At 46.5% G+C, this 24,080-nt stretch overlaps 1 protein-coding gene across 6 annotated transcripts in view; it reads right to left on the bottom strand.

Moving 5' to 3' along the window:
- Positions 1-24,080, bottom strand: part of LOC139571652 (ryanodine receptor 2-like) — a 216,717-nt gene that overhangs the window by 130,923 nt on the left and 61,714 nt on the right. For all 6 annotated transcript variants that reach the window (XM_071394720.1, XM_071394716.1, XM_071394717.1 and 3 more), the window contains 12 exons: positions 23,198-23,288; positions 20,972-21,112; positions 18,546-18,709; positions 17,519-17,597; positions 16,964-17,053; positions 15,410-15,547; positions 10,804-10,884; positions 9,960-10,035; positions 5,602-5,725; positions 4,304-4,419; positions 3,545-3,609; positions 2,707-2,828 (listed from right to left, as the gene is read on the bottom strand). In XM_071394720.1, coding sequence (XP_071250821.1) covers positions 2,707-2,828; positions 3,545-3,609; positions 4,304-4,419; positions 5,602-5,725; positions 9,960-10,035; positions 10,804-10,884; positions 15,410-15,547; positions 16,964-17,053; positions 17,519-17,597; positions 18,546-18,709; positions 20,972-21,112; positions 23,198-23,288 — 1,287 coding nt within the window. The remainder of the gene's footprint in view (positions 1-2,706; positions 2,829-3,544; positions 3,610-4,303; positions 4,420-5,601; positions 5,726-9,959; positions 10,036-10,803; positions 10,885-15,409; positions 15,548-16,963; positions 17,054-17,518; positions 17,598-18,545; positions 18,710-20,971; positions 21,113-23,197; positions 23,289-24,080) is intronic.

Here is a 24,080-nt window from a genome sequence, read left to right as displayed (position 1 = left end):
GAGCTACAGTCCAGGGTGTCAAACAACACTGTGTCAGGACCAGAGCTACAGTCCAGGGTTTCAAACAACACTGTGTCAGGACTAGAGCTACAGTCCAGGGTTTCAAACAACACTGTGTCAGGACCAGAGCTACAGTCCAGGGTGTCAAACAACACTGTGTCAGGACCAGAGCTACAGTCCAGAGTGTCAAACAACACTGTGTCAGGACCAGAGCTACAGTCCAGGGTTTCAAACAACACTGTGTCAGGACCAGAGCTACAGTCCAGGGTTTCAAACAACACTGTGTCAGGACCAGAGCTACAGTCCATAGTGTCAAACAACACTGTGTCAGGACCAGAGCTACAGTCCAGGGTTTCAAACAACACTGTGTCAGGACCAGAGCTACAGTCCAGGGTTTCAAACAACACTGTGTCAGGACCAGAGCTACAGTCCAGAGTGTCAAACAACACTGTGTCAGGACCAGAGCTACAGTCCAGGGTGTCAAACAACACTGTGTCAGGACTAGAGCTACAGTCCAGGGTTTCAAACAACACTGTGTCAGGACCAGAGCTACAGTCCAGGGTTTCAAAACAACACTGTGTCAGGACCAGAGCTACAGTCCAGGGTATCAAACAACACTGTGTCAGGACCAGAGCTACAGTCCAGGGTTTCAAACAACACTGTGTCAGGACTAGAGCTACAGTCCAGAGTGTCAAACAACACTGTGTCAGGACCAGAGCTACAGTCCAGGGTTTCAAACAACACTGTGTCAGGACTAGAGCTACAGTCCAGGGTGACAAACAACACTGTGTCAGGACCAGAGCTACAGTCCAGGGTTTCAAACAACACTGTGTCAGGACTAGAGCTACAGTCCAGGGTTTCAAACAACACTGTGTCAGGACTAGAGCTACAGTCCAGGATGTCAAACAACACTGTGTCAGGACTAGAGCTACAGTCCAGGGTGTCAAACAACACTGTGTCAGGACTAGAGCTACAGTCCAGGGTATCAAACAACACTGTGTCAGGACCAGAGCTACAGTCCAGGGTTTCAAACAACACTGTGTCAGGACTAGAGCTACAGTCCAGGGTTTCAAACAACACTGTGTCAGGATCAGAGCTACAGTCCAGGGTTTCAAACAACACTGTGTCAGGACCAGAGCTACAGTCCAGGGTTTCATACAACACTGTGTCAGGACCAGAGCTACAGTCCAGGGTTTCAAACAACACTGTGTCAGGATCAGAGCTACAGTCCAGGGTTTCAAACAACACTGTGTCAGGACCAGAGCTACAGTCCAGGGTTTCAAACAACACTGTGTCAGGACCAGAGCTACAGTCCAGGGTGTCAAACAACACTGTGTCAGGACTAGAGCTACAGTCCAGGGTTTCAAACAACACTGTGTCAGGACCAGAGCTACAGTCCAGGGTTTCAAACAACACTGTGTCAGGACTAGAGCTACAGTCCAGGGTTTCAAACAACACTGTGTCAGGATCAGAGCTACAGTCCAGGGTTTCAAACAACACTGTGTCAGGACCAGAGCTACAGTCCAGGGTTTCATACAACACTGTGTCAGGACCAGAGCTACAGTCCAGGGTTTCAAACAACACTGTGTCAGGACCAGAGCTACAGTCCAGGGTTTCAAACAACACTGTGTCAGGACCAGAGCTACAGTCCAGGGTGTCAAACAACACTGTGTCAGGACTAGAGCTACAGTCCAGGGTTTCAAACAACACTGTGTCAGGACCAGAGCTACAGTCCAGAGTGTCAAACAACACTGTGTCAGGACTAGAGCTACAGACCAGGGTGTCAAACAACACTGTGCTCCTGGCACCCCAAAGGGGGAACGAGCTTCCCCCTGAAACTAAGACAGCAGAGTCCCTGCCTATCTTCTGAAAACATCTAAAACCCGACCTCTTCAAACATCTGAAACCCGACCTCTTCAAACATCTGAAACCCGACCTCTTCAAACATCTAAAACCCGACCTCTTCAAACATCTGAAACCCGACCTCTTCAAACATCTGAAACCCGACCTCTTCAAACATCTGAAACCCGACCTCTTCAAACATCTAAAACCCGACCTCTTCAAACATCTAAAACCCGACCTCTTCAAACATCTAAAACCCGACCTCTTCAAACATCTAAAACCCGACCTCTTCAAACATCTAAAACCCGACCTCTTCAAACATCTAAAACCCGACCTCTTCAAACATCTGAAACCCGACCTCTTCAAACATCTGAAACCCGACCTCTTCAAACATCTAAAACCCGACCTCTTCAAACATCTAAAACCCGACCTCTTCAAACATCTGAAACCCGACCTCTTCAAACATCTAAAACCCGACCGCTTCAAACATCTAAAACCCGACCTCTTCAAACATCTGAAACCCGACCTCTTCAAACATCTGAAACCCGACCTCTTCAAACATCTAAAACCCGACCTCTTCAAACATCTGAAACCCGACCTCTTCAAACATCTGAAACCCGACCTCTTCAAACATCTGAAACCCGACCTCTTCAAACATCTAAAACCCGACCTCTTCAAACATCTAAAACCCGACCTCTTCAAACATCTGAAACCAGACTTCTTCAAACATCTGAAACCCGACCTCTTCAAAGAGTACGTTAAACAATCCCACAGCACCATTCCATTCCATGTATTAATATTCTCATTGTACTACAGAGACTGAAGCAATGTATTGGACATGCGAATCTAAGTATAATCCCTCACCTTGTCACCATCTCCTTCTCCTTATTGGAGGCGTGGCCCCCGCTGCTGATTGGTCGGATGGCCGTGGACAGGAAGTAGAGGCGGTGATTCTTGAAGTACTGGTCGACCAATGGCAGGACCACCTAAGGGAGCCCAACGTTCCGTTAGTCTCACGGGTCAGAAATAGTTCCTCAGGCGAAGGTAAAAGACTCTAGCTTCTCAGAGAGACTAAGGTTATCTCCTGTCCTATAACCAATGAGTCTGTGTTGCTAGCTAGCTCCTCTCATGATTGGACCTTGTTGTTGCATGGGTGTTGTCCTGGGTGTTGTCCTGGCCTGGGTGTTATTGTACAAGGCCCTGCTACTTGTCACTATTGAGTCGATGGTAAACACAGCTTTTCTCTGAGCTCATTTCAACCTGTCACACAGTAGCCTGGCTAGTGCCTGCATCAGACCTAGAATCAGACTTGGTCTGTGGTTATAATATGGGATGTGTTCCAAATGGTACCCTATTCCCTATGGGCCCTGGTCTAAAGTAGTGTTCTATATAGGGAATAGGGAGCCAGGATGTGTCTCATCACATCAAATGATAGAAAATCTGGATTAAATGATGTTTCACTATTCAAGTAGACCCACAGAACACTGAGCTCCAACAGTAGTCCTACAGAACACTGAGCTCCAACAGTAGTCCTACAGAACACTGAGCTCCAACAGTAGACCTATAGAACACTAGGCTCCAACAGTAGACCTGTTTGTGTGTTTGGTTGTTGTAGGACATGGTGAGCTCCAACAGTAGACCTGTTTGTGTGTTTGGTTGTTGTAGGACATGGTGGAGAAAAGCAGGCCAGAGTCAGTCTCACCTTTCCAAAAAACTTCATCTGCTGCTCGTGAGGAACGCTCTCTCCTTTCGGTGGTGTCCCAACGTCTTACAGAGGGGAGGGGGACATCAGAACAGGAACAGAGTCAAAGATTTAGTGGAATAATAGACAGTAGTATTGTTGATGTTTAAATTTAAGTAATATTCATTTAAGTAGCAGAGAATGGCTTAATCCCCAATGGCATCCTATTCCCTATGTAGTGCACTACTTTTGACCAGAGCCCTATGGCATCCTATTCCCTGTGTAGTGCACTACTTTTGACCAGAGCCCTATGGCATCCTATTCCCTGTGTAGTGCACTACTTTTGACCAGAGCCCTATGGCATCCTATTCCCTGTGTAGTGCACTACTTTTGACCAGAGCCCTATGGCATCCTATTCCCTATGTAGTGCACTACTTTTGACCAGAGCCCTATGGCACCCTATTCCCTGTGTAGTGCACTACTTTTGACCAGAGCCCTATGGCATCCTATTCCCTATGTAGTGCACTACTTTTGACCAGAGCTCTATGGCATCCTATTCCCTATGTAGTGCACTACTTTTGACCAGAGCTCTATGGCATCCTATTCCCTATGTAGTGCACTACTTTTGACCAGAGCCCTATGGCATCCTATTCCCTATGTAGTGCACTACTTTTGACCAGAACCCTATGGCATCCTATTCCCTATGTAGTGCACTACTTTTAACCAGAGCTCTATGACAATAGGGTGCCGTTGAGGACGTAACCAAAGTGTTATCCTCACCAGACTCCAGCATGTGTTCGTGGGCCCCGTCTACATAAGTGATGAGCTGCTGCAGGAAGGTGTAGGCAAAACGCTTCTCTATGGAGGGAGTATCCAGCTCCTGCTCTTTCATGGCCCTGTAGAGATAAACCAGCCAGTCAGCCAGCCAGCCAGTCAGCCAGTCAGACAATCAGTCAGCCAGCCAGCCAGACAATCAGTCAGCCAGCCAGCCAGCCAGTCAGACAATCAGTCAACCAGTCAGCTTACATACTGATAGACAGACAGACAGTTGGTCAGTCAGATAATCAGTTTACAACCAGTCAGTCAGTCAGATAATCAGTTTACAGACAGGCAGTCAGTCAGATAATCAGTTTACAGACAGGCAGTCAGTCAGTCAGATAATCAGTTTACAGTCAGTCAGTCAGATAATCAGTTTACAGACAGGCAGTCAGTCAGTCAGTCAGTCAGATAATCAGATAACAACCAGTCAGTCAGTCAGATAATCAGTTTACAGGCAGTCAGTCAGTCAGATAATCAGTTTACAGACAGGCAGTCAGTCAGATAATCAGTTTACAGACAGGCAGTCAGTCAGTCAGATAATCAGTTTACAGACAGGCAGTCAGTCAGTCAGATAATCAGTTTACAGACAGGCAGTCAGTCAGATAATCAGTTTACAGACAGTCAGTCAGTCAGTCAGTCAGATAATCAGTTTACAGACAGTCAGTCAGTCAGTCAGTCAGATAATCAGTTTACAGACAGGCAGTCAGTCAGATAATCAGTTTACAGACAGGCAGTCAGTCAGTCAGATAATCAGTTTACAGTCAGTCAGTCAGATAATCAGTTTACAGACAGGCAGTCAGTCAGTCAGTCAGTCAGATAATCAGATAACAACCAGTCAGTCAGTCAGATAATCAGTTTACAGGCAGTCAGTCAGTCAGATAATCAGTTTACAGACAGGCAGTCAGTCAGATAATCAGTTTACAGACAGGCAGTCAGTCAGTCAGATAATCAGTTTACAGACAGGCAGTCAGTCAGTCAGATAATCAGTTTACAGACAGGCAGTCAGTCAGATAATCAGTTTACAGACAGTCAGTCAGTCAGTCAGTCAGATAATCAGTTTACAGACAGTCAGTCAGTCAGTCAGTCAGATAATCAGTTTACAGACAGGCAGTCAGTCAGTCAGTCAGATAATCAGTTAACAACCAGTCAGTCAATCAGTCAGATAATCAGTTAACAACCAGTCAGTCAATCAGTCAGTCAGACAATCAGTTAACAACCAGTCAGTCAATCAGTCAGTCAGACAGTGTAACCATCCTCACCTGGATACAGTGTAGCCATTTATCTGAAAGAACTTGAGAATGTCTTGTGCTTTTCCTCTGTCTTTGTATTTCTCTCTGGCGGTGAGCGTGTCATAGGGCACCAGTAAGGGATGGTTCCCTCCTCCTGGAACAAGATCAGAGGAAACACTGAGACAGAGAAACACATCTTTGATGTTTGAAAAATAGTGGGGACATCGACCGTTGCAGCGTCAGTGAATGAGAGGACGTCACACAGTGTCACAGTGACACCTGCTGGTTGTTAACTGAACTGAAATCAAACAAGCAGTTAGGAAATCAAGTGCAAAGCAAGACTACAGGTGTACTACTATAGGACGTCATAGAAGCAGGAGTGACTGTTTGGAGAGTCCTCGTCCTTGTGTGAAGGTGATGGCCTTCCTCATGCTGTGAGCCCAGCCATCACAGTATAGATGTGGGCCCAGCCATCACAGTATAGCTGTGGGCCCTGCCAACACAGTATAGCTGTGGGCCCTGCCAACACAGTATAGATGTGGGCCCTGCCAACACAGTATAGCTGTGGGCCCTGCCAACACAGTATAGCTGTGGTCCCAGCCATCACAGTATAGCTGTGGTCCCATCCAACACAGTATAGCTGTCTATCTGAGGGCTTCTAGTTGGATGTCTAGCAGCTATCTAAGGTCTTCTAGTTGGATGTCTAGCAGCTATCTAAGGGCTTCTAGTTGGATGTCTAACAGCTATCTGAGGTCTTCTAGTTGGATGTCTAACAGCTATCTGAGGTCTTCTAGTTGGATGTCTAACAGCTATCTAAGGTCTTCTAGTTGGATGTCTAGCAGCTATCTGAGGTCTTCTAGTTGGATGTCTAACAGCTATCTGAGGTCTTCTAGTTGGATGTCTAACAGCTATCTAAGGTCTTCTAGTTGGATGTCTAACAGCTATCTAAGGTCTTCTAGTTGGATGTCTAGCAGCTATCTGAGGTCTTCTAGTTGGATGTCTAACAGCTATCTAAGGTCTTCTAGTTGGATGTCTAGCAGCTATCTGAGGTCTTCTAGTTGGATGTCTAACAGCTATCTAAGGTCTTCTAGTTGGATGTCTAGCAGCTATCTGAGGTCTTCTAGTTGGATGTCTAACAGCTATCTGAGGTCTTCTAGTTGGATGTCTAACAGCTATCTGAGGTCTTCTAGTTGGATGTCTAACAGCTATCTAAGGTCTTCTAGTTGGATGTCTAGCAGCTATCTGAGGTCTTCTAGTTGGATGTCTAGCAGCTATCTGAGGTCTTCTAGTTGGATGTCTAGCAGCTATCTAAGGTCTTCTAGTTGGATGTCTAACAGCTATCTAAGGTCTTCTAGTTGGATGTCTAACAGCTATCTAAGGTCTTCTAGTTGGATGTCTAACAGCTATCTAAGGTCTTCTAGTTGGATGTCTAGCAGCTATCTGAGGTCTTCTAGTTGGATGTCTAACAGCTATCTAAGGTCTTCTAGTTGGATGTCTAGCAGCTATCTAAGGTCTTCTAGTTGGATGTCTAGCAGCTATCTGAGGTCTTCTAGTTGGATGTCTAACAGCTATCTAAGGTCTCTTCTAGTTGGATGTCTAGCAGCTATCTGAGGTCTTCTAGTTGGATGTCTAGTATCTATCTAAGGTCTTCTAGTTGGATGTCTAACAGCTATCTGAGGTCTTCTAGTTGGATGTCTAGCAGCTATCTGAGGTCTTCTAGTTGGATGTCTAGCAGCTATCTGAGGTCTTCTAGTTGGATGTCTAGCAGCTATCTAAGGTCTTCTAGTTGGATGTCTAGCAGCTATCTAAGGTCTTCTAGTTGGATGTCTAGCTGCTATCTGAGGTCTTCTAGTTGGATGTCTAGCAGCTATCTGAGGTCTTCTAGTTGGATGTCTAGCAGCTATCTGAGGTCTTCTAGTTGGATGTCTAGCAGCTATCTGAGGTCTTCTAGTTGGATGTCTAGCAGCTATCTAAGGTCTTCTAGTTGGATGTCTAACAGCTATCTAAGGTCTTCTAGTTGGATGTCTAGCAGCTATCTAAGGTCTTCTAGTTGGATGTCTAGCAGCTATCTGAGGTCTTCTAGTTGGATGTCTAACAGCTATCTAAGGTCTTCTAGTTGGATGTCTAGCAGCTATCTGAGGTCTTCTAGTTGGATGTCTAACAGCTATCTAAGGTCTTCTAGTTGGATGTCTAACAGCTATCTAAGGTCTTCTAGTTGGATGTCTAGCAGCTATCTAAGGTCTTCTAGTTGGATGTCTAGCAGCTATCTGAGGTCTTCTAGTTGGATGTCTAACAGCTATCTGAGGTCTTCTAGTTGGATGTCTAGCAGCTATCTAAGGTCTCTTCTAGTTGGATGTCTAGCAGCTATCTGAGGTCTTCTAGTTGGATGTCTAACAGCTATCTAAGGTCTTCTAGTTGGATGTCTAGCAGCTATCTAAGGTCTTCTAGTTGGATGTCTAGCAGCTATCTGAGGTCTTCTAGTTGGATGTCTAACAGCTATCTAAGGTCTTCTAGTTGGATGTCTAGCAGCTATCTAAGGTCTTCTAGTTGGATGTCTAGCAGCTATCTGAGGTCTTCTAGTTGGATGTCTAACAGCTATCTGAGGTCTTCTAGTTGGATGTCTAGCAGCTATCTAAGGTCTCTTCTAGTTGGATGTCTAGCAGCTATCTGAGGTCTTCTAGTTGGATGTCTAGCAGCTATCTAAGGTCTTCTAGTTGGATGTCTAGTATCTATCTAAGGTCTTCTAGTTGGATGTCTAGCAGCTATCTGAGGTCTCTTCTAGTTGGATGTCTAGCAGCTATCTGAGGTCTCTAGTTGGATGTCTAACAGCTATCTAAGGTCTTCTAGTTGGATGTCTAACAGCTATCTGAGGTCTTCTAGTTGGATGTCTAACAGCTATCTAAGGTCTTCTAGTTGGATGTCTAGCAGCTATCTAAGGTCTTCTAGTTGGATGTCTAGCAGCTATCTGAGGTCTCTTCTAGTTGGATGTCTAGCAGCTATCTGAGGTCTCTAGTTGGATGTCTAACAGCTATCTAAGGTCTTCTAGTTGGATGTCTAACAGCTATCTGAGGTCTTCTAGTTGGATGTCTAACAGCTATCTAAGGTCTTCTAGTTGGATGTCTAGCAGCTATCTAAGGTCTTCTAGTTGGATGTCTAGCAGCTATCTGAGGTCTTCTAGTTGGATGTCTAGCAGCTATCTGAGGTCTTCTAGTTGGATGTCTAACAGCTATCTAAGGTCTTCTAGTTGGATGTCTAGCAGCTATCTGAGGTCTTCTAGTTGGATGTCTAACAGCTATCTGAGGTCTTCTAGTTGGATGTCTAGCAGCTATCTGAGGTCTTCTAGTTGGATGTCTAGCAGCTATCTGAGGTCTTCTAGTTGGATGTCTAGCAGCTATCTGAGGTCTTCTAGTTGGATGTCTAACAGCTATCTGAGGTCTCTAGTTGGATGTCTAACAGCTATCTGAGGTCTTCTAGTTGGATGTCTAACAGCTATCTGAGGTCTTCTAGTTGGATGTCTAGCAGCTATCTGAGGTCTTCTAGTTGGATGTCTAGCAGCTATCTGAGGTCTTCTAGTTGGATGTCTAGCAGCTATCTGAGGTCTTCTAGTTGGATGTCTAACAGCTATCTAAGGTCTTCTAGTTGGATGTCTAGCAGCTATCTGAGGTCTTCTAGTTGGATGTCTAGCAGCTATCTAAGGTCTTCTAGTTGGATGTCTAGCAGCTATCTAAGGTCTTCTAGTTGGATGTCTAACAGCTATCTAAGGTCTTCTAGTTGGATGTCTAACAGCTATCTAAGGTCTTCTAGTTGGATGTCTAACAGCTATCTGAGGTCTTCTAGTTGGATGTCTAGCAGCTATCTAAGGTCTTCTAGTTGGATGTCTAGCAGCTATCTGAGGTCTTCTAGTTGGATGTCTAACAGCTATCTAAGGTCTTCTAGTTGGATGTCTAACAGCTATCTAAGGTCTTCTAGTTGGATGTCTAGCAGCTATCTGAGGTCTTCTAGTTGGATGTCTAACAGCTATCTGAGGTCTTCTAGTTGGATGTCTAACAGCTATCTAAGGTCTCTTCTAGTTGAATGTCTAACAGCTATCTAATGTCTCTTCTAGTTGGATGTCTAGCAGCTATCTGAGGTCTTCTAGTTGGATGTCTAGCAGCTATCTAAGGTCTTCTAGTTGGATGTCTAGCAGCAGCGTGAGCTACAGTTGGACGTCATGTTACCTTCATCAGTAAAGAGTACTGTTCTACCTATTAAACGCAGGAGACAGAGAGAGATACAGAGAGGCACAGAAACAGAACAGGAAAGCAGTTACTAACTCAAGACCAGGAACAGCTGGTTACTTTGTGTTGGAAGCTAACAGACCAGAGATAAGTCTGTCCTGCTGTACGCACCTTTGGCTTCTAGTTCAAGCTTCTTCTTCTTCGCCCAAATATTATGATAGTTCTCTGCAAGCAGTTCTGCCATAGACTGAAAACAATGGACATAAGAAACATTCAAGTTAATAATTAGATTGGTGCTTACTTTGTCATAACCATTAAACACACATCTTGTGTTGCAAGTAACACAGAACTTATAGCATGTCACTCAGAGTATGTGTAGCGTGTCACTCAGAGTATGTGTAGCGTGTCACTCAGAGTATGTGTAGCGTGTCACTCAGAGTATGTGTAGCGTGTTACTCAGTATGTGTAGCGTGTCACATGTCACTCAGAGTATGTTTAGCATGTCACTCAGAGTATGTTTAGCATGTCACTCAGCGTATGTGTAGTGTGTCACACGGTACTCAGAGTATGTGTAGCATGTCATTCAGAGTATATGTAGCGTGTCACTCAGACTATGTTTAGCATGTCACTCAGACTATGTTTAGCATGTCACTCAGAGTACGTGTAATGTGTCACTCAGAGTATGTGTAGCGTGTCACTCAGAGTATGTGTAGCGTGTCACTCAGAGTATGTGTATGGTGTCACTCAGAGTATGTGTAGCGTGTCACATGTCACTCAGAGTATGTTTAGCGTGTCACATGTCACTCAGAGTATGTGTAGCGTGTCACTCAGAGTACGTGTAGCGTGTCACTCAGAGTACGTGTAGCGTGTCACTCAGAGTACGTGTAGCGTGTCACTCAGAGTACGTGTAGCGTGTCACTCAGAGTACGTGTAGCGTGTCACTCAGAGTATGTGTAGCGTGTCACTCAGAATATGTGTACCGTGTCACTCAGAGTATGTATAGCGTGTCACTCACGTGCAGGTCCCGGGACAGTGTCACATTGCTCATGTCGATGGGTCTGGGGCTGAAACCTGGAGCTCCTTCGACCGAGTGTTGCTGGACAGAACACAGAGGGAGAGACAGCACTGTTAGCTACCTGACATGTCCTGTAGTCTCAGGACTGTTAGCTACCTGACATGTCCTGTAGTCTCAGGACTGTTAGCTACCTGACATGTCCTGTAGTCTCAGGACTGTTAGCTACCTGACATGTCCTGTAGTCTCAGGACTGTTAGCTACCTGACATGTCCTGTAGTCTCAGGACTGTTTGCTACTTGACATGTCCTGTAGTCTCAGGACTGTTTGCTACCTGACATGTCCTGTAGTCTCAGGACTGTTATCTACTTGACATGTCCTGTAGTCTCAGGACTGTTAGCTACTTGACATGTCCTGTAGTCTCAGGACTGTTAGCTACTTGACAGGTCCTGTAGTCTCAGGACTGTTAGCTACTTGACATGTCCTGTAGTCTCAGGACTGTTAGCTACCTGACATGTCCTGTAGTCTCAGGACTGTTAGCTACCTGACATGTCCTGTAGTCTCAGGACTGTTATCTAACTGACATGTCCTGTAGTCTCAGGACTGTTATCTACCTGACATGTCCTGTAGTCTCAGGACTGTTAGCTACCTGACATGTCCTGTAGTCTCAGGACTGTTAGTTACTTGACATGTCCTGTAGTCTCAGGACTGTTAGCTACCTGACATGTCCTGTAGTCTCAGGACTGTTAGCTACCTGACATGTCCTGTAGTCTCAGGACTGTTAGTTACCTGACATGTCCTGTAGTCTCAGGACTGTTAGCTACTTGACATGTCCTGTAGTCTCAGGACTGTTAGCTACCTGACATGTCCTGTAGTCTCAGGACTGTTAGCTACCTGACATGTCCTGTAGTCTCAGGACTGTTAACTACCTGACATGTCCTGTAGTCTCAGGACTGTTAGCTAGCTGACATGTCCTGTAGTCTCAGGACTGTTAGCTACTTGACATGTCCTGTAGTCTCAGGACTGTTAGCTACCTGACATGTCCTGTAGTCTCAGGACTGTTAGCTACCTGACATGTCCTGTAGTCTCAGGACTGTTAGCTACCTGACATGTCCTGTAGTCTCAGGACTGTTAGCTACCTGACATGTCCTGTAGTCTCAGGACTGTTAGCTACTTGACATGTCCTGTAGTCTCAGGACTGTTAGCTACCTGACATGTCCTGTAGTCTCAGGACTGTTAGCTACTTGACATGTCCTGTAGTCTCAGGACTGTTAGCTACCTGACATGTCTTGTAGTCTCAGGACTGTTAATTACTTGACATGTCCTGTAGTCTCAGGACTGTTAACTACCTGACATGTCCTGTAGTCTCAGGACTGTTAGCTACCTGACATGTCCTGTAGTCTCAGGACTGTTAGCTACTTGACATGTCCTGTAGTCTCAGGACTGTTAGCTACCTGACATGTCCTATAGTCTCAGGACTGTTAGCTACCTGACATGTCTTGTAGTCTCAGGACTGTTAGCTACCTGACATGTCCTGTAGTCTCAGGACTGTTAGCTACAGGACATGTCCTGTAGTCTCAGGACTGTTAGCTACTGGACATGTCCTGTAGTCTCAGGACTGTTAGCTACTTGACATGTCCTGTAGTCTCAGGACTGTTAGCTACCTGACATGTCCTGTAGTCTCAGGACTGTTAGCTACCTGACATGTCCTGTAGTCTCAGGACTGTTAGTTACCTGACATGTCCTGTAGTCTCAGGACTGTTTGCTACTTGACATGTCCTGTAGTCTCAGGACTGTTAACTACCTGACATGTCCTGTAGTCTCAGGACTGTTAACTACTTGACATGTCCTGTAGTCTCAGGACTGTTAGCTACCTGAAATGTCCTGTAGTCTCAGGACTGTTAGCTACATGACATGTCCTGTAGTCTCAGGACTGTTAGCTACCTGACATGTCCTGTAGTCTCAGGACTGTTAGCTACCTGACATGTCCTGTAGTCTCAGGACTGTTAGCTACTTGACATGTCCTGTAGTCTCAGGACTGTTAGCTACTTGACATGTCCTGTAGTCTCAGGACTGTTAGCTACCTGACATGTCCTGTAGTCTCAGGACTGTTAGCTACCTGACATGTCCTGTAGTCTCAGGACTGTTAGCTACCTGACATGTCCTGTAGTCTCAGGACTGTTATCTACTTGACATGTCCTGTAGTCTCAGGACTGTTATCTACTTGACATGTCCTGTAGTCTCAGGACTGTTAGCTACTTGACATGTCCTGTAGTCTCAGGACTGTTAGCTACCTGACATGTCCTGTAGTCTCAGGACTGTTAGCTACCTGACATGTCCTGTAGTCTCAGGACTGTTAACTACCTGACATGTCCTGTAGTCTCAGGACTGTTAACTACTTGACATGTCCTGTAGTCTCAGGACTGTTAGCTACCTGAAATGTCCTGTAGTCTCAGGACTGTTAGCTACAGGACATGTCCTGTAGTCTCAGGACTGTTAGCTACTGGACATGTCCTGTAGTCTCAGGACTGTTAGCTACTTGACATGTCCTGTAGTCTCAGGACTGTTAGCTACCTGACATGTCCTGTAGTCTCAGGACTGTTAGCTACCTGACATGTCCTGTAGTCTCAGGACTGTTAGCTACAGGACATGTCCTGTAGTCTCAGGACTGTTAGCTACTTGACATGTCCTATAGTCTCAGGACTGTTAGTTACCTGACATGTCTTGTAGTCTCAGGACTGTTAGCTACCTGACATGTCCTGTAGTCTCAGGACTGTTAGCTACAGGACATGTCCTGTAGTCTCAGGACTGTTAGCTAACTGACATGTCCTGTAGTCTCAGGACTGTTAGCTACCTGACATGTCCTGTAGTCTCAGGACTGTTAACTACCTGACATGTCCTGTAGTCTCAGGACTGTTAGCTACCTGAAATGTCCTGTAGTCTCAGGACTGTTAGCTACAGGACATGTCCTGTAGTCTCAGGACTGTTAGCTACTGGACATGTCCTGTAGTCTCAGGACTGTTAGCTACCTGAAATGTCCTGTAGTCTCAGGACTGTTAGCTACAGGACATGTCCTGTAGTCTCAGGACTGTTAGCTACCTGACATGTCCTGTAGTCTCAGGACTGTTAGCTACCTGACATGTCCTGTAGTCTCAGGACTGTTAGCTACCTGAAATGTCCTGTAGTCTCAGGACTGTTAGCTACCTGACATGTCCTGTAGTCTCAGGACTGTTAGCTACCTGAAATGTCCTGTAGTCTCAGGACTGTTAGCTACCTGACATGTCCTGTAGTCTCAGGACTGTTAGCTACTGGACATGTCCTGTAGTCTCAGGACTGTTAGCTACTTGACATGTCCTGTAGTCTCAGGACTGTTAGCTACCTGACATGTCCTGTAGTCTCAGGACTGTTAGCTACAGGACATGTCCTGTAGTCTCAGGACTGTTAGCTACTTGACATGTCCTATAGTCTCAGGACTGTTAGTTACCTGACATGTCTTGTAGTCTCAGGACTGTTAGCTACCTGACATGTCCTGTAGTCTCAGGACTGTTAGCTACAGGACATGTCCTGTAGTCTCAGGACTGTTAGCTAACTGACATGTCCTGTAGTCTCAGGACTGTTAACTACCTGACATGTCCTGTAGTCTCAGGACTGTTAACTACTTGACATGTCCTGTAGTCTCAGGACTGTTAGCTACAGGACATGTCCTGTAGTCTCAGGACTGTTAGCTACCTGAAATGTCCTGTAGTCTCAGGACTGTTAGCTACATGACATGTCCTGTAGTCTCAGGACTGTTAGCTACCTGACATGTCCTGTAGTCTCAGGACTGTTAGCTACCTGACATGTCCTGTAGTCTCAGGACTGTTAGCTACCTGACATGTCCTGTAGTCTCAGGACTGTTAGCTACAGGACATGTCCTGTAGTCTCAGGACTGTTAGCTAACTGACATGTCCTGTAGTCTCAGGACTGTTAGCTACCTGACATGTCCTGTAGTCTCAGGACTGTTAGCTACCTGACATGTCCTGTAGTCTCAGGACTGTTAGCTACCTGAAATGTCCTGTAGTCTCAGGACTGTTAGCTACAGGACATGTCCTGTAGTCTCAGGACTGTTAGCTACCTGACATGTCCTGTAGTCTCAGGACTGTTAGCTACCTGACATGTCCTGTAGTCTCAGGACTGTTAGCTACCTGACATGTCCTGTAGTCTCAGGACTGTTAGCTACCTGACATGTCCTGTAGTCTCAGGACTGTTAGCTACCTGACATGTCCTGTAGTCTCAGGACTGTTAGCTACCCGACATGTCCTGTAGTCTCAGGACTGTTAGCTACAGGACATGTCCTGTAGTCTCAGGACTGTTAGCTACCTGACATGTCCTATAGTCTCAGGACTGTTAGCTACCTGACATACTGTATATTCCGCTATGCTGAACAGTCGGTGTCTACTGTTGGGAATGTCCCTACTGAAGTGTGTGAATCAGAGAGGAGATTGGACGACCATGTAAAGGCAATACTAGGTGCAGTATAATACAATAGAATGGATGGAGCAGCAGGAAGTGTGTCATTTAACAGTCAGTACTGTACGTTGTTACTGTAAAGGCTGTGACTGTCTCCTACCTGGCTGATCTGAGAGATCCTACGTCCTCTGTTGTGTAGGCTGGCTGGGTCTCCCTCCCTGGTCCTTTCTATACTCCAGCACCACACCATCATCGTCTTCAGAGACTCCTTGATAGGCCAGCGGTAAACCTCTTTATCCTAGAGGGACACAGAGGAGAGACTCAGAGACTCCTTGATAGGCCAGCGGTAAACCTCTTTATCCTAGAGGGACACAGAGGAGAGACTCAGAGACTCCTTGATAGGCCGGCGGTAAACCTCTTTATCCTAGAGGGACACAGAGGAGAGACTCAGAGATTCTTTGATAGGCCAGCGGTAAACCTCTTTATCCTAGAGAGACACAGAGGAGAGACTCAGAGACTCCTTGATAGGCCGGCGGTAAACCTCTTTATCCTAGAGAGACACAGAGGAGAGACTCAGAGACTCCTTGATAGGCCGGCGGTAAACCTCTTTATCCTAGAGGGACACAGAGGAGAGACTCAGAGACTTGACCTTGTTGTTGATGAACTGTGTCTGACCTGGTTGTTGTTGAACTGAGTCTGACCTGGTTGTTGATGAACTGTGTCTGGCCTGGTTGTTGATGAACTGTGTCTGACCTGCTGTTGTTGACCTGTGTCTACCTGGTTGTTGTTGAACTATGTCTGACCTGGTTGTTGATGAACTGAGTCTGACCTGGTTGTTGTTGAACTGTGTCTGGCCTGGTTGTTGATGAACTGAGTCTGACCTGGTTGTTGAGGAACTGAGTCTGACCTGGTTGTTGTTGAACTGTGTCTGGCCTGGTTGTTGATGAACTGAGTCTGACCTGGTTGTTGTTGAACTGTGTCTGGCCTGGTTGTTGATGAACTGAGTCTGACCTGGTTGTTGTTGAACTGTGTCTGGCCTGGTTGTTGATGAACTGAGTCTGACCTGGTTGTTGTTGAACTGTGTCTGGCCTGGTTGTTGATGAACTGAGTCTGACCTGGTTGTTGTTGAACTGTGTCTGGCCTGGTTGTTGATGAACTGAGTCTGACCTGGTTGTTGAGGAACTGAGTCTGACCTGGTTGTTGAGGAACTGAGTCTGACCTGGTTGTTGTTGAACTGTGTCTGACCTGGTTGTTGTTGAACTGTGTCTGGCCTGGTTGTTGATGAACTGAGTCTGACCTGGTTGTTGTTGAACTGTGTCTGGCCTGGTTGTTGATGAACTGTGTCTGACCTGGTTGTTGAGGAACTGAGTCTGACCTGGTTGTTGATGAACTGAGTCTGACCTGGTTGTTGATGAACTGAGTCTGACCTGGTTGTTGATGAACTGTGTCTGACCTGGTTGTTGAACTGTGTCTGACCTGGTTGTTGATGAACTGTGTCTGACCTGGTTGTTGATGAACTGTGTCTGACCTGGTTGTTGATGAACCGTGTCTGGCCTGGTTGTTGATGAACTGAGTCTGACCTGGTTGTTGTTGAACTGTGTCTGACCTGGTTGTTGATGAACTGTGTCTGGCCTGGTTGTTGATGAACTGTGTCTGACCTGGTTGCTGACTAACTAATGATACAACCCAGTCTAGTGTTCCAGTAAGGTCTTACCTTCTCTGACAGCCCTTTATAGGGCTTGAGGAGAGGGTGGACTTTAGAGACCTCACAGACCTTGTCCCCGTGAACCCAGCCGTTGGAAAACTGAGACAGACGAGAGAGACACATAGGAGAGAGAGAGCCATGATCAATTAATGAATCAATCAATGACTGAATCAATGACTGAATCAATGAATCAATGGCTTAATCAATGAATCAATGGCTGAATCAATGAATCAATGGCTGAATCAATGACTGAATGGCCGAATCAATGAATCAATGGCTGAATCAATGAATCAATGACTGAATCAATGAATCAATGGCTGAATCAATGAATCAATGACTGAATCAATGAATCAATGGCTGAATCAATGAATCAATGACTGAATCAATGAATCAACGGCTGAATCAATGAATCAATGGCTGAATCAATGACTGAATCAATGAATCAATGGCTGAATCAATGAATCAATGACTGAATCAATGAATCAATGACTGAATCAATGAATCAATGACTGAATCGATGAATCAATTAATCAATCCATCAAGGAGCTAGAGACAACCCCTCACCTTGTCCATGGACCAGTTGTCATGGGAATGCTCAGCATATTTATTAACAAAGTAATCCAGCTTCTCCGGGACGTTCACACTGGTCACAGCAGGAACACAAAAGATGTACAACAAGCATCACTGTTAAAACACCCCATCAGAAAGAAGAGAATATCACGATGTATTCAGACTGAATCAACTGAATCAACTGAATCAACTGAATCACTGTTAACGCCCGATCAGAAAGAAGAGAATATCACGATGTATTCAGACTGAATCAACTGAATCAACTGAATCACTGTTAACGCCCGATCAGAAAGAAGAGAATATCACGATGTATTCAGACTGAATCAACTGAATCAACTGAATCAACTGAATCACTGTTAACGCCCGATCAGAAAGAAGAGAATATCACGATGTATTCAGACTGAATCAACTGAATCAACTGAATCACTGTTAACGCCCGATCAGAAAGAAGAGAATATCACGATGTATTCAGACTGAATCAACTGAATCACTGTTAACGCCCCATCAGAAAGAAGAGAATATCTCGATGTATTCAGACTGAATCAACTGAATCAACTGAATCACTGTTAACTCCCCATCAGAAAGAAGAGAATATCTCGATGTATTCAGACTGAATCAACTGAATCAACTGAATCAACTGAATCACTGTTAACGCCCCATCAGAAAGAAGAGAATATCACGATGTATTCAGACTGAATCAACTGAATCAACTGAATCAACTGAATCACTGTTAACGCCCCATCAGAAAGAAGAGAATATCTCGATGTATTCAGACTGAATCAACTGAATCACTGTTAACGCCCCATCAGAAAGAAGAGAATATCACGATGTATTCAGACTGAATCAACTGAATCAACTGAATCACTGTTAACGCCCGATCAGAAAGAAGAGAATCTCTCGATGTATTCAGACTGAATCAACTGAATCAACTGAATCACTGTTAACGCCCGATCAGAAAGAAGAGAATATATTGATGTATTCAGACTGAATCAACTGAATCAACTGAATCACTGTGTCTTACTTGCTGGTGTCTGCAGGCTGTGGGTTGAAGTTTCCCTCCGCGTCCATAGAGGACTGCTTCTCCATCACGGCCACGTAGTTACTCTCCATGTAGTCAGGTGGAAGTGCCCCGGCCACGGCACTCAGACACGGCAGAGCCAGCTTAAACAGCTCCTGATCATACCTCTGGAGAGAGAGAGGAGACCGCTACATATGAGAGCTAGCTTAAACAGCTCCTGATCATACCTCTGGAGAGAGAGAGGAGACCGCTACATATGAGAGCTAGCTTAAACAGCTCCTGATCATACCTCTGGAGAGAGAGGAGACCGCTACATATGAGAGCTAGCTTAAACAGCTCCTGATCATACCTCTGGAGAGAGAGAGGAGACCGCTACATATGAGAGCTAGCTTAAACAGCTCCTGATCATACCTCTGGAGAGGGAGAGGAGACCGCTACATATGAGAGCTAGCTTAAACAGCTCCTGATCATACCTCTGGAGAGAGAGAGGAGACCGCTACATATGAGAGCTAGCTTAAACAGCTCCTGATCATACCTCTGGAGAGAGAGGAGACCGCTACATATGAGAGCTAGCTTAAACAGCTCCTGATCATACCTCTGGAGAGAGAGAGGAGACCGCTACATATGAGAGCCAGCTTAAACAGCTCCTGATCATACCTCTGGAGAGGGAGAGGAGACCGCTACATATGAGAGCTAGCTTAAACAGCTCCTGATCATACCTCTGGAGAGAGAGGAGAACGCTACATATGAGAGCTAGCTTAAACAGCTCCTGATCATACCTCTGGAGAGAGAGGAGAACGCTACATATGAGAGCTAGCTTAAACAGCTCCTGATCATACCTCTGGAGAGGGAGAGGAGACCGCTACATATGAGAGCCAGCTTAAACAGCTCCTGATCATACCTCTGGAGAGAGAGAGGAGACCGCTACATATGAGAGCTAGCTTCAACAGCTCCTGATCATACCTCTGGAGAGAGAGGAGACCGCTACATATGAGAGCTAGCTTAAACAGCTCCTGATCATACCTCTGGAGAGAGAGGAGACCGCTACATATGAGAGCTAGCTTAAACAGCTCCTGATCATACCTCTGGAGAGGGAGAGGAGACCGCTACATATGAGAGCTAGCTTAAACAGCTCCTGATCATACCTCTGGAGAGAGAGGAGATCGCTACATATGAGAGCTAGCTTAAACAGCTCCTGATCATACCTCTGGAGAGAGAGGAGACCGCTACATATGAGAGCTAGCTTAAACAGCTCCTGATCATACCTCTGGAAGGAGAGGAGACCGCTACATATGAGAGCTAGCTTAAACAGCTCCTGATCATACCTCTGGAGAGGGAGAGGAGACCGCTACATATGAGAGCTAGCTTAAACAGCTCCTGATCATACCTCTGGAGGGAGAGGAGACCGCTACATATGAGAGCTAGCTTAAACAGCTCCTGATCATACCTCTGGAAGGAGAGGAGACCGCTACATATGAGAGCTAGCTTAAACAGCTCCTGATCATACCTCTGGAGAGGGAGAGGAGACCGCTACATATGAGAGCTAGCTTAAACAGCTCCTGATCATACCTCTGGAGGGAGAGGAGACCGCTACATATGAGAGCTAGCTTAAACAGCTCCTGATCATACCTCTGGAGAGGGAGAGGAGACCGCTACATATGAGAGCTAGCTTAAACAGCTCCTGATCATACCTCTGGAGAGGGAGAGGAGACCGCTACATATGAGAGCTAGCTTAAACAGCTCCTGATCATACCTCTGGAGAGGGAGAGGAGACCTCTACATATGAAGAGTGTGTATGTGTGTGTGTGTGTGTGTGTGTGTGTGTGTGTGTGTGTGTGTGTGTGTGTGTGTGTGTGTGTGTGTGTGTGTGTGTGTGTGTGTGTGTGTGTAGTCAGGAACCACAGCACTAAGACATGACAGAGACAGTTTAAACATCTTTCTGGACATACCTCTGGGCGGGGTCAAAAGGCTAATATGAAGCTTTGTCTCGACATAAAACACGAATCCCTTTATAACCCAGTGTGTTGGTGGACAAGACGATGTAAGTGAAGTTACAAGGTGTATTGTATTCCAACTGTATGGTATTGAGAGGGTATGTTAGTATGGTGATGCTTCCCACTGACCACTAGAGGGCCCTGAATCATCACAATCTCAGCATCTTCAATAGGTACAACACTGCGATAAGCACAGTAGATGGACTGAATACCACAGTGCATGTAGGCCACAGGAGGTTGGTGACACCTTCGTTTTGGGAGGAAGGGGCTCGTGGTAATGTCTGGAGCGGGAATCAGTGGAACGGTATCAAATACATCAGACGCCTGGTTTCCACGGTTTCCAGGTGTTTGATGCCATTCCCTTTACTCCGTTGCAGACATTATTATGAGCCCGTCCTCCTCCCCTCACCAGCCTCCACTGGATGTAGTCCGTACCTTGCGAGACAGAGCATCGAAGATGCCCCAGAACAGCTTCCTGGAGAGATGCAGCTCTTCATCCGACGACGCCCCAAAGCTCCCCCAGCCGCCCGTCAGACAGTAGTACTTCCAGCAACGCTCGTAGTGATTGGTCAACAGCTGAAACATCAAGATCAACAGTCTACAATAGTGCTCAAAGATAAATTAATAGTGAACACCTCAGAAACACACACACACACACAATACTATAATGAGGTTGGAGGATGAGGTTGGAGAAGGAGGAGGAGGTTGGAGGAGTAGGTTGGATGAGGAGGTTGGAGGAGGAGGATGAGGTTGGAGGAGGAGGTTGGAGGAGGAGGATGGATGAGGAGGATGAGGTTGGAGGATGAGGTTGGATGATGAGGTTGGAGGAGGAGGTTGGATGAGGAGGTTGGATGAGGAGGATGAGGTTGGAGGAGTAGGTTGGATGAGGAGGATGAGGTTGGAGGAGGAGGTTGGAGGAGGAGGATGGATGAGGAGGATGAGGTTGGAGGAGGAGGTTGGAGGAGGAGGATGGATGAGGAGGATGAGGTTGGAGGATGAGGTTGGATGATGAGGTTGGAGGATGAGGTTGGATGAGGAGGTTGGATGAGGAGGATGAGGTTGGAGGAGTAGGTTGGATGAGGAGGATGAGGTTGGAGGAGGAGGTTGGAGGAGGAGGATGGATGAGGAGGATGAGGTTGGAGGATGAGGTTGGATGATGAGGTTGGAGGAGGAGGTTGGATGAGGAGGTTGGAGGAGGAGGTTGGAGGAGGAGGTTGGAGGATGAGTATGGAGGAGGAGGTTGGATGAGGTTGGAGGATGAGGTTGGATGAGGAGGTTGGATGAGGAGGTTGGAGGAGGAGGTTGGATGAGGAGGTTGGAGGAGGAGGTTGGAGGATGAGTATGGAGGAGGAGGTTGGATGAGGTTGGAGGATGAGGTTGGATGAGGAGGTTGGATGAGGAGGTTGGAGGAGGAGGTTGGATGAGGAGGTTGGAGGAGGAGGCTGGAGGATGAGTATGGAGGAGGAGGTTGGATGAGGTTGGAGGATGAGGTTGGATGAGGAGGTTGGATGAGGAGGTTGGAGGAGGAGGTTGGATGAGGAGGTTGGAGGAGGAGGTTGGAGGATGAGGATGGAGGAGGAGGTTGGATGAGGTTGGAGGATGAGGTTGGTGGATGAGGTTGGAGGAGGAGGTTGGAGGAGGAGGTTGGAGGAGGAGGTTGGAGGAGGAGGTTGGAGGATGAGTATGGAGGAGGAGGTTGGATGAGGTTGGAGGATGAGGTTGGATGAGGAGGTTGGTGGATGAGGTTGGTGGATGAGGTTGGAGGAGGAGGTTGGAGGAGGAGGTTGGATGAGGAGGATGAGGTTGGAGGAGTAGGTTGGATGAGGAGGATGAGGTTGGAGGAGGAGGTTGGAGGAGGAGGATGGATGAGGAGGATGAGGTTGGAGGATGAGGTTGGATGATGAGGTTGGAGGAGGAGGTTGGATGAGGAGGTTGGAGGAGGAGGTTGGAGGAGGAGGTTGGAGGATGAGTATGGAGGAGGAGGTTGGATGAGGTTGGAGGATGAGGTTGGATGAGGTGGTTGGATGAGGAGGTTGGAGGAGGAGGTTGGATGAGGAGGTTGGAGGAGGAGGTTGGAGGATGAGTATGGAGGAGGAGGTTGGATGAGGTTGGAGGATGAGGTTGGATGAGGAGGTTGGATGAGGAGGTTGGAGGAGGAGGTTGGATGAGGAGGTTGGAGGAGGAGGTTGGAGGATGAGTATGGAGGAGGAGGTTGGATGAGGTTGGAGGATGAGGTTGGATGAGGAGGTTGGATGAGGAGGTTGGAGGAGGAGGTTGGAGGAGGAGGTTGGAGGATGAGGATGGAGGAGGAGGTTGGATGAGGTTGGAGGATGAGGTTGGATGAGGAGGTTGGTGGATGAGGTTGGAGGAGGAGGTTGGAGGAGGAGGTTGGAGGAGGAGGTTGGAGGATGAGTATGGAGGAGGAGGTTGGATGAGGTTGGAGGATGAGGTTGGATGAGGAGGTTGGTGGATGAGGTTGGTGGATGAGGTTGGAGGAGGAGGTTGGAGAGGAGGTTGAAAGATGAAGTTGGAGGATGAGGTTAGAGGATGAGGTTGAAGGAGGGAGGGAGGGAAGGAAGGGAGGAGGAGGTTGGAGGATGAGGACATTGTGTCAGGAGATTAGCCTCATGGCGGGCTACAGAGAAGAAGACCTAATGAAACCTTGAGAGGCATCTTGGTGTGTTCGTTGAGGAGAGGAACATCAAACACCAAGCGTCTCAGCAGGTGCTGCATCATGGACGGCCTCAGCTGACTGCCAACACACACACACACACACACACACACACACACACACACACACACACACACACACACACACACACACACACACACACACACACACACACACACACACACACACACACACACACACACACACACACACACACACACACACACACACACACACACACACACACACACACACACACACACACACACACACACACAGGCTTATTAAAAGACCACAACCGTAGAAGTAGGAAAGTACCCCTAATATCCCTTAACCACACCTACAGATGTAGGGTCATAATTTGAGCCAGTTTGCTACAGCAGGAAAATAATCCTGAAGTAACAGGAAATGTGAATTATTATGTAGATTATAATGAATGGACATTATTGTAGGGGTTGATAATCAAGTCTGACATTTCCAAGTCGAAATTACACATTTCAGAAGCCTTTTAAAACCTCAAATACACTACACGTTTTTAATTTCCTGCATTGCTGGAAAGTTCTCCTGCAACAGGATGATCAAATTAAGATCCTACATCTGTAGCCAGAAGACAGATAGTCACATAGAGAGTGTTTCCATCCTTACAGTTGTATCCATCCCTAACCCACAAGTAGCCAGTCAACTATACTAGCAGAGAGTAACCAAAAACCATCCCTAACCCATAAATATACTAGCAGAGAGTAACCAAAAACCATCCCTTACCCATAAATATACTAGCAGAGAGTAACCAAAAACCATCCCTAACCCATAAATATACTAGCAGAGAGTAACCAAAAGCCATCCCTAACCCACAAGTAGCTGGTCAAATATACT

The sequence above is a fragment of the Salvelinus alpinus genome, chromosome 3, assembly GCF_045679555.1.
Source record: "Salvelinus alpinus chromosome 3, SLU_Salpinus.1, whole genome shotgun sequence".
NCBI classification, from domain to species: Eukaryota; Metazoa; Chordata; class Actinopteri; order Salmoniformes; family Salmonidae; genus Salvelinus; species Salvelinus alpinus.
Note: the sequence above shows the minus strand (reverse complement) of the source record. Positions and strands in the feature narration are given on the sequence as shown.